Source organism: Aureococcus anophagefferens, assembly GCF_000186865.1.
Source record: "Aureococcus anophagefferens unplaced genomic scaffold AURANscaffold_9, whole genome shotgun sequence".
NCBI lineage: Eukaryota > Pelagophyceae > Pelagomonadales > Pelagomonadaceae > Aureococcus > Aureococcus anophagefferens.
In genome coordinates this window covers 167,171-177,158 of record NW_008705569.1, presented here as the reverse complement: position 1 = coordinate 177,158, position 9,988 = coordinate 167,171, and the positions used below count along the sequence as shown (strand labels likewise).

At 69.6% G+C, this 9,988-nt stretch overlaps 3 protein-coding genes across 3 annotated transcripts; 1 reads left to right on the top strand and 2 right to left on the bottom strand.

Moving 5' to 3' along the window:
- Positions 1–823: 823 nt before the first annotated feature.
- Positions 824–2,900, bottom strand: AURANDRAFT_64106 (expressed protein; the record flags this gene model as incomplete). Its single annotated transcript, XM_009038641.1, has 4 exons — positions 824–2,299; positions 2,384–2,476; positions 2,618–2,682; positions 2,777–2,900. The coding sequence occupies 4 exons, from the start codon at positions 2,898–2,900 to the stop codon at positions 824–826; spliced, it is 1,758 nt and encodes a 585-aa protein (XP_009036889.1).
- Positions 2,901–3,393: 493 nt separating this feature from the next.
- AURANDRAFT_64105 (hypothetical protein) lies at positions 3,394–4,606 on the top strand (the record flags this gene model as incomplete). The annotated part of the gene is made up of 2 exons (XM_009038901.1): positions 3,394–4,225; positions 4,434–4,606. The coding sequence occupies 2 exons, from the start codon at positions 3,394–3,396 to the stop codon at positions 4,604–4,606; spliced, it is 1,005 nt and encodes a 334-aa protein (XP_009037149.1).
- An 874-nt stretch (positions 4,607–5,480) lies between these two features.
- On the bottom strand, positions 5,481–9,914 carry AURANDRAFT_64104 (hypothetical protein; the record flags this gene model as incomplete). The annotated part of the gene is made up of 3 exons (XM_009038640.1): positions 5,481–5,621; positions 7,112–9,106; positions 9,318–9,914. The coding sequence occupies 3 exons, from the start codon at positions 9,912–9,914 to the stop codon at positions 5,481–5,483; spliced, it is 2,733 nt and encodes a 910-aa protein (XP_009036888.1).
- Between the last annotated feature and the right edge of the window lie 74 nt (positions 9,915–9,988).

Sequence of the window (9,988 nt, the reverse complement as noted above, 5' to 3'; positions counted from 1 at the left end):
GGATCGCTTGCGGCAGCATGCCGGGCTTGGCGTAGGCGCACTGGGACCCGTCCTTGCCCGCCTGCCAGCGGCTCGGCATCTCCTCGTACTCCTCGAAGCCGACGGACCACTGCGCCACCAGCAGCAGGCGCAGCCACCGCATCGGCAGCCACCGCATCGGCGCCGCGGCCATCGTCAAAAAATTTATTGAAATGATGAGAACTGAGTATTTATGCACTTCAACTTGGCGTTATTTACCTTCTCCAGTTGACCGCCGTCGCAGCGCTAGCGCCGCGGCATGGGCGCCTGCGGCTCGAGAAGCGGCTCCAGTAAGGTCTACGCGTCGACGGAGGACCCGCTGCTCGCCGAGGTGCGCGCGAAGATCGCCGCCTACGACGACGGGGGCAAGGGCTGCCCCGTGGGCCAGCTCAACGCCGTCCTCGTCGACATCGGCGCCGAGAAGCTCGAGGCCGGCGCGCTCGCGGCGGCGACGAAGGCCGTCGACCCGGCGGGCACGGGCTTCATGGACGCCGACGCCTTCCTCGGCTGGTTCCACTCGGACCCCGGCGACGCGGCCGCCGCGCCGCCGGCCGAGGTCCACCCGAGCGTCGCCGCGGGCGTCAAGGACGAGGGCGAGGCGACGGGCACGGGCGGCTACGACGACGACCTCCTCGACCCGGCCGCCGCCGCCGCGCGCGAGGCCGAGCTCGAGCGGCAGCTGGAGGAGCAGCTCGCGAGTGAGAAGGGGAGGTAACACAGGATCACAGACGTCCGGGCGCCCCTTGCGGGCGCCGGGGCGAGAAACGGGGCGGGCCTTGGCGCGCGTCGCCCCGGAGCCGGGGCTCTAGGCGGCGACGGCCTGGGGGATGGGGTCGTGGAAGTGCGCGGCCTTGGACACGGTGATGTCGCCGTAGGCCGCGGGCTGGTCGAGCTGGACGAAGTCCCAGGTCTTGAGGTGGAGGAGCTCGACGAAGACGCCGACGGCGGAGCGCTTGTTCGCGCCGGCCGTGAAGGCGTCGAAGCTCAGGGACTCCGCGGCGTCGAGCTGGTCGCGGAGGAGGCCGACGACCTTGATCGTGTTCGGGTGCCAGTCGCGGTCCTGGGCGCCGCTCCGGTCGAAGTCGTCGGGCGCGGGCAGGTCCTCGTCGTCGATGGGCTGGAGGAAGCCCGCGTCGCCGTCGTCGTCCGGCGGCGGGCCGAGGAGGTCGTCGTCGTCGTCGGGCCGCGGCGCGTAGTCGCCCGCCTCGAAGTCCGGCGGCGGCAGGTCGTAGTCGTCCTCGCCGAAGCGCGGCGCGTCGCTGCCGGCGTCGAGGAGGTCGCCCTTGGCGCTCTCCGGCGCGCCCGGCTCCGGCGCCGCGGCCGACTCGAAGCGGCCGACCTCGACGGAGTCGTCGTCGTCGTCGCCGAACTGCGCGGAGAAGCGCGGCGCCGCGGGCGCCGCCTCGGCGGCGGCGGCGGCGGCGTCGCCGGCGGCGTTGTTCGCGAGGGCCGCGCGGCCCCGCGCGCCGCCGCCGAGCGCGTCCGCGGCCGCGTCGAGCTCCGGCGCGCGGCCGAACGCGCGCTTCCGCGCGCCCGCGGGCGCGGCGTCGCGGGGCCGCTTGACGCGCACGATGGCCGAGCGGTCCTTCATCCAGCCCTTGATCGTCGCCGCGTCGAGCTGCGTCGCCGCGTCGCGGAGGTCGACGGCGCGCTTCGCGGGCTTCCGCTTCTTCTTCGCGGGCTCCGGCGCCGCGGCCTCCTCCGCGTCGTCGCCGGCGGGCGGCGGCGGCTCGTCGTCGACGTCCATGGCCCCGCCCGTGATGGCGCCGAGGTCGTCGACGACGGGGCCCAGGGACCCGTCGCGCGGCTGCGCCGCGTCGAACATGGGCTCGTCGTCCTCCGGCGCGTACGCGGGCGCGAAGTCGTCCTCCGGCAGGTCCGGCGGCAGGAGGTCGGCCTGGGCGACGGGCTCGAGGTCCGTCATGCCCAGGTCCTCCTCGTTGGCGCCGCCGAGGAACGAGTCGCGGCCGCCGACGCTCGAGAAGCGGCCCTCGGCGTCGTCGACGCCGCGCATCATCTCGATCGACGACGCGTCCGTGAAGCGCCGCGAGCCGCCGCCGGCGGAGAAGGGCGCGCCGCCGAGCTCCTGGCTCCGGGACCCGGCGAGCGAGTCGTCGTCCATCTCCGAGCCCGCGAGCGAGATGTCGCGCGCGTTGCCGAGGTTCTGCGTCGTCGCCGCCGCGGCCCACTCGTCCGCGCCGCCGTCGCCGCCGCCGCCGACGCCGCCGCCGAAGGGCGCGTTCATCTCGAAGCTCAGGTCCAGCTCGTCGAAGTTCGCGACCTACGAGAGCGGCGTTCGAGAAAAGGCGGAACCGCGGCCGCCTTCGACGCCGCGCCGCGCGGTGATCGCCGCCGTCGACGCCACGGCGTTCTCCTCGGGCAGGTCGACGACGCCGCCGCGGAACGCCATGCGGATCTTCACCATGGCCTCGTTGCAGTCGTTCATGAGGTACGCGACCTGCGGTTCCGCCGGTTCCGCCGGCGCGCGCGCGCGCGACCGCGCGCGGGGCCGGGGGCGGGGGGCGCCGGGGGCTCGGCGGGGGCGGAGCGGTGATCGAGGCGGACGCCGGGGACGCGCCTTGCGCGCGTAGATGCGCACGACGCCGACGAGCAGGTTCGCCGACAGCCGGAGCGCGAGCGGCGCCGACGGGTTCACGATCGATTCTGCGCGGGCGCGGCGGGGGCCGGTCGGGCGCGGGCGCGCGGGCGCGCGCGCGGAGGAGCGGCGCGGCGCGCGGGAGGCGCGGAGGCCACGCACCGACGGCCGTCGCGATGTCCGTGTTGAAGATCATCGACCGCGTGAGCTTCTTCTCCCACGTCGCCGCGAGCCAGACGTGCGCGAAGGGCCCCGACTTGGCGAGGATGCTGTGCGAGTAGAACATGGTCTCGAGAGGGCTAGTGCGCTGCTAGACGTGTGAGCGCGTCGGGTACCGCGCTGCGACGACGACGACCTCGTCAAGCGCCGCAAATTTGAATTTCGCAGCGCTTTTCGAGCGGTGCGCGGCGGTTCTCACGAGCCGACGAGGTCGCTGCGTTGCAACGACGTGTGTTTTGGTGCGTGCGTGTGGGCGCAGGGCCAAAACTCGAGCTGCTGACGAGATGGGCGGGAGCTTTTGAGTCGACGCGCGCGGTCGCTGTGGCAAGTGTGACGGAAACATGAAGTCGAGCACTTGAAAAGCCAGCCAGCTTGCGGCGACCGCGATGTCGTTGGCGCGGAACGGCCGCGGGGGCAAGCGCGACCGCGCTGCATTCGAGGCCCTCACATATGGAGGGATGGTCACATACGACCACAGCGCGGGCTCGGGCGACGACACGGTCGACTATTATCGGCCTCACTTCACGGCGAACTGCGATTTTCGGCGCGGACACAGCGGGATGGACGTGTTCGAGAAGGCGCTGGACAGTGCGCGCATAAATTGGCTCTCGTACGCGCCGGACGACTCCGACGTGTGGGAAAACCCTATCGCGAAGCGGCTGAAAACCGCCGCGGGCCGCGCGCGGGAAGGAGACGTGCCGCGCGGCGCGCCGGGCGCACGGCGCACCTTCGCGACGAAGAAGTCCATGGTAGCGCGGGCCGACGGGCAGACGTGCTTGCAGACGCGGGAGTACTGTCGGAATGATGATGGGCTTTTGACGACGTCCTCCAAGTCCGTCGTCGTCAACCTCACGAATATGGGGGACCTCGAGCTCGGCGACGCGCAGTACGAGTACGTCTCGGACTACGCGACCGCGGCGGGCTCGGCGACGACCGAGGAGGTCGTCGAGATGAAGCGCGTGCAGCTGATCGCGCGGCGCCTGCTCGCGCAGGACGTCGCGCGGGGCCGCGGCGCGGCCGCGGCGGTGAAGATCGACGGCGACTTCAACGGACTGCTCGAGCAGCTCTGCGTCGACGTGGGCTTTGGGCAGGCGGAGCGCGACAAGATCGGCTACCACGACCCTGGGTTGCCGGACGACTACCCCCGCTGTGCCCTCCTCGGCCACGAGGACTGTCCGGAGCACCTGGCGGTGATGGAGGCCTACCGCGCGTCGAAAAAGCGGAGCAACCGCGGCGTCGACGGGCTCAAGAAGATCTTCCGCGACAAGCTCGGACCCGAGGGCATCAAGCGCGTGCTCTCCGCGCGGTTCCCGCGGCTGCGCGATGTGCCGCACGTGCTCGACGCCCTCGTCGAGAAGGTCCACTTCGACCACGTCTTCTCCGCGGCGTGTGGTCACCTGTGTGGAAATCAAATCTTCAACCCGACTTCAATGTGCGCGCATGCGACCGTTTCGACGCGAGCTCTTCTGCCGTGCTTCGAGAACTCGACGAGAGCAATCGATTCGTCCAAAAATCAGCCGAATCGACTTCGATTTGACCGAGATAGAGAGTTCTGAAGTTTGGTGGGGACCCCCCAAACCAGTGGTTGATTTCCACACAGGCGACCACCCCATGAACATGTTCCTCGACTTCGGCCCCCTCAACTGCCACTTCGCCGACTTCCGCAACATGGCGGGCAAGTCGGACTACTACACGCGCGCGGTGATGGTTCCCTGCGGGGAGTGGCTGAAGATCTGCCTTACGGCGATGGTGCGCGCGGTCAAGGTCGCGTAGGGCGTAATAGCACTGGATGCCTCCGTCGGGGTCGCGCCGCGGTGGCCGCATGATGACCGGGTCTGCCCGAGGGGGTTGACCGCCGGTATGCCTGGTGGTATGCGCCTACTATGCGGGTTTTATGCGGGTGGTATGCGGGTGGTATGCGGGTGGTATGCGGGTTTTATGCGGGTGGTATGCGGGCGGTATGCGGGTGGTATGCGGGTGGTATGCGGGCGGTATGCGGGTGGTATGCGTCTGCTATGCCGGTGGTATGCGGCTGCTATGCCGGTGGTATGCGGCTGCTATGCCGGTGGTATGCGGCTGCTATGCCGGTGGTATGCTGGTGGTATGCGTGGTTCGGCAGGGCCCGCATCGGGCGGCGGTTGCTCCGCGCTCACGACACGGACACGACCCGTCCGTGCCTAGCTAATGGCGGCTCCCACCACGTATAGTTTATAATACTTTAGGCTGCTACGCGCTCCTACCATGGATGGCCGAGCCCTCAGATTAACTAAATACCTACTTCAACTTCTAGTAGCCGGACGCGGCCCTGCTCGAGGCACGTCTGCGTGGGTTCTACGTCGTTGCTGAGCACGCAGAACCCGCGAATTTACGTGTATTCGACCTCGTCCGTGCGGCGGACGAGGCTGTAATGGCCCGTGGGCAACGCGTTGTCGAGCTCGAGCAACGCGAAGTAGCCGGACGCGGCCCTGCTCGAGGCACGTCTGCGTGGGTTCTACGTCGTTGCTGAGCACGCAGAACCCGCGAATTTACGTGTATTCGACCTCGTCCGTGCGGCGGACGAGGCTGTAATGGCCCGTGGGCAACGCGTTGTCGAGCTCGAGCAACGCGAAGTATGGCGCCGGCCCTCCTTAGGGAGTAATGCGGGAGCCTACTGCTGCTTGACGAAGGAATCGCGGAGGTTCTTCATCGCCTTTTTGGCCCACTTGTCCTTGATGTATCTCGGCGCCTCCGCGTTGAAGGCCTCCTCGCCGAGGTCGTAGGCGCCGAGCGTGTCCTTGTCCGCGCGGCCCTAAAGCCTTGCTAGGTTGATTTTATATCTGCCCATATCTAAATGATATGGGCACATTCGGGCTGCGGCGGCGCAGCGACTCGCCGACTCGCCGCCATCCCATAATACCCCACGGCCCTGGGCTCGCCGCGCCCCGGGCCGCCCGCGCCGCCGCGAAGCCGCCGATCAAGGTCGGAGTCACGATCGATGGCGCTGCGGGCTGCGACTGGCCCGCGTGCGACCCACAACAGGGCGGCGCGGGCTGTCGGACTTCAAAATCCGCGCGACTTCACAACCCGTGCGCTCGTCCAGTCGCTGGCGTTCGACAGTGTAGCAGCCTCCGCGTTTAGCGGTGCGTCTCGCTCCTCGAGAACACCACAGAGACTCGGACGAGCGCGCACGGTTTGAACTCGCGCCGCGCTTCGAAACGCGCGCGACCGCGCGATGCCCGCCGTCGACCGCGTCCCCCACGGGTTCCTCGCGAAAAAGAACCACCGATGGACCACAGCCCCGTTCGCGGCGAGCACCGGTCCGTCGGTGCACCTGCAGTAGCTGATACCCAGGGGCTGCGACTTCGAAATCACGACGGTCCGCGCGAACCGCGCGAGGGCGCGCGACTTCAATCGGCGTGCGCTCGTCCGAGTCTCTCTCGTCCTGCGTGGCGTGCTCCTCCGCCGACTTCGGTTCGTGATCCGAGCGAGCCGCCCGCGGTCGACGGACTCGAACGTCCGCGCGCGGTTTGAACTCGCGCCGCGCTTCGACCCGCGCGACCGCGCGAACCGTGCGAGGGCGCCGACTCGTCGGGCGCCGACTCGTCGGTCCAGGTAGCTAGGCGGCCCGGGGTCGCGCGCCCGGGGATCCCGGTTCCGTGTGGCTCGCAGGGGCTCCGCGCCGCGGCGAGCGTCGGTAACCTCCGGCGGTCGTCGCCTGGGTTGTCATCGACGGCGGTCGCCGGGCTGCTATGCTGGTCTTATGCGCCTGCTATGCTGGTGGTATGCGGCTGCTATGCTGGTCTTATGCGCCTGCTATGCTGGTGGTATGCGCCTGCTATGCGTCTGCTATGCGCCTGCTATGCGCCTGCTATGCGCCTGCTATGCGCCCGCTATGCGCCCGCTATGCGTCCGCTATGCGTCCGCTATGCGTCCGCTATGCGGCTGCTATGCTGGTGTATGCCGTGGCTGGTGTATGCCTGGTGGTCGGCCCCCTCTGGGGTCTGCGCCGCGGGCCGCGAGAGGAGTCGCCATGGCCGGGCACCGCCGCGGCGGTCGACGGCGGCGCGCGTCCGCGTCGTCGCATAGACGTGGCCGTCGAAGCACGGCGGTGCGACGCCGCCGTCGCCCTCGCGCGCTGCGGCGACGGCGAGGTAGGCCGCGTGGCGCTCGACCGGTGCGACCGGCGCGAGCCGCTCGATGACCATCGACGTTGGTCGCCCGCGGGGGGGGGCTCGCGCTTACTTGGGCCTAACCGTTCGCGCGCTCGTCGGAGGTGCGCTCCTTGGTGGCGTCGAGGACGCTGTCGGAGACGCGCGCGAAGCGGGCGGAGCCGTAGTACTTGACGATCTCGGGCAGGTTCTGCATCCCCGCCCAGCTCAGCTGGAAGTTGACGGGCCGTAGCACCAGGCCCGCGGCCGTCGCCTGCTCGCCTTCGAGAAGGTAAGCCAGGCACCACATGGGCCTGAGGACGTCCCAAACCAGTGGTTGAGTTGCACGCAGGCCGAGGCGGAGCTCGACGAGGCGCTTGCCCACGTCGGACTCCTCGAAGGCGAGGGCGTTGACCATGTCCTGGAGCGCCTTGAATTCGAACGTAGAGCCAAGCCGCCGCCGCGCTTCGGCGTCGAGGAGCGCGGCCGACGCGCGCGAGCCCCGCGCGATGCCGAAGACTTCCGTCGGCGGCGCCGGCGGCGCGAAGCTCGGACGAATAATAATGTCAATGCCTGTCGACGACAGGTAGTCCGTGAGGTTGTCGTAGCAGGCCGCTTCTTCGTCTGGCAGCGTCGTGTCCGTCCAGCGGCTCGCGCCCTCACCCAAGAACGGCAACAGGTTCTCGAAGCACGCGTCGTCGTCCGACGACGCGCCGAAGTCCAAGTCGTCCCAGCGGCCGCGGGGCACGTTCGAGGAGACGAGCGACCAGCCGGACGCCTCCAGACTTCCTAGGACGAGCTCCGCGGTCCCGGCCGCGTCCAGGCTCACGCCGCCGGCGACGAGCGCCGCCGCGAGCGCGTCGATCGCCGACGACGGCGACGGGTTCCGCGCGTCGCCTTCTCCGTCCTGCGGCGGCTCCGCGGCGTCGCTCTTCGCGGATGACTCGACGCTCGGGGCGTCCGCGGCGTCGTCGTCGAGGGTCGGCGCCGCGTCGTCGGCGCGCGCGCCGCGGGAGCTCGTCCGCGGCCGCGACACGGCGGCGATCTTTCCGCGCGACTCCGCGGACTGCTTCGCGAGCTCGAGCGCCGCGCCGGGGCCCGCGGGCGATGACGCCGACGCGCACTCGTCGTCGCCGTCGTCGCCGTCGTCGACGTTCGCGAGCGCGTCCGCGCGGAACGCGGTCTCGATCGACTCGCGGCGCCGCCAGGAGTCCGTCGCCTCCCGGAACGACACCTCGCCGGAGTCCAACGCCTTCGCCGTCTCCGCGTTCTGGAGCCTCGAGAGGTGCGTCGACCCGAAGCCGGCGACGGCGCGCTCGGACGCCTTCTCGATCGCGTCACCGTCCGTCGCGTCGAGCCACTGGTCGCGGCCTTTCACCTGGACCTGGTAGCCGCCCCCGCGGCGCACGACGGGCCCCACGCCGGGTGCTGCGGAACGAGTAGCCCCGTGTTTGACGGGACTGCGGTGCGTCCCCCTCGCGGCCAGCTCCGCGCGATCCGCGAGGACCCGCGCGCGCGTCCCCTCGTCGGCGATGCGCTCGAGCTGGCCCTCGTAGACCAGAGAGCCCTTAACCTTCTTCATGCTGAGGATGACGAGGGCGTCCTCGTAAGCCATCGTCTTCGCGGCCTCCGGGCCGTGCTCCTCGACGCTGAACAGCCTCGTGCCCAAGCTCACGCCGAACGGATGAGATGATGCGTCCCGGTAACGCTCGCGCACCGAGCCGTAGTGCGTCGGCGCGGGCACGCGCGCGACCGCGCGGCCCATCACCGGCTTCGTCACCGGGACCGTCTCGCGGTAGCCCTGGAAGAACTCGACGACGAAGGCGTGCTGCGGCGTCCGCTCCTCCTCCTCCGCGGCGTCTGCGCCGACCGCCGCGTTCGTGAAATACGGCCCGCCCGACGCGAATGTCGAGACGGGGTAGGTCAGTTCCTCGCGCGTCGCCGTCGACAGGTCCTCGACGATGAGTGCTTTGGCGGGCGGCGCGTCCGGATCTTTCGGGATGAAGTAAGTGGAGATGAACGCTTTGAGACTCTTCTTATAACCATTTACTGCGTACTTCTTCACTGTCGTATTTTTCACGATGTAGTCATAGAGGTCGTCACACTTCGTCGGGACCCCCGCGGTTTTCGCCGCGTCGACGAGCAGCTTGAGGGCGTCGAAGTCGCGCGCTTTTGAAATGGAGTTGCTTCCGCTTCCCGAGCCTCCCATCGCTCATCAGATGCTCAGGGGCCCAGCGATCTCGCCGGGGGTCCAGTGTCGATCCGATGGCAGCGCTGGCCGACGCGTGCACATTAGCTCTCGCAGCACGCTCGGCCCAAAAACAACCCTAGCTAAAATCCCCGCGCTCCTCGTTGACGGCCTTGCCCTTGGACCACTCGAGGACGGACACGGGCGACGCGCCGCGCTTGCCGAAGAACGGGTCCACGTAGCACACGGGAAAGTCGACGTGGTCCGCGAGCGGCGCGCCGTCGGCGAGGCCGACGGGGTCCCGCGTCGGGATCGCGTGGCCCGAGTCGAAGCGCGCGCGGCTGAAGACGACGTCGTCGCCGACGAAGCGGAGCACGAGCGCCCGCCCGAAGGAGCCCGCGCCGCCGTGGACGAGCCGCCCGTCGAAGACGACCGCGTCGCCCGGCGAGAGGTCGAAGCGCGCGCGGGGCCCGCCGAGCGCCGCGACGTCGAGCGTCGGCAGCGGGCTTTCCGACTCGTAGGGCTCGCCGGAGGCGAAGTGGACGGGCTGGAACTCGGGCAGGCGGTGCGTGCCCGGCAGGAAGTCCAGGCAGTCGCGTTCGTCGACGTCGTCGAGCGCGATGGACACGGACGCGATCTGCGAGCCCTCGACGCTCCAGTAGGGCGCGTCCTGGTGGAAGACGGTCGCCGCGGCCGCCGCGGCGGGATCGCGCGCGTGTTTGACGAAGATTTGGTCGTAGAGGAACGTCGACGTCCGCGACTTCATGAGCAGCGCCGCGGCGCACGCGGCGCTGCCCTCGGCGGCGAAGGCGCGGAGCGCGGGCCGTCTCGTCGATAGTT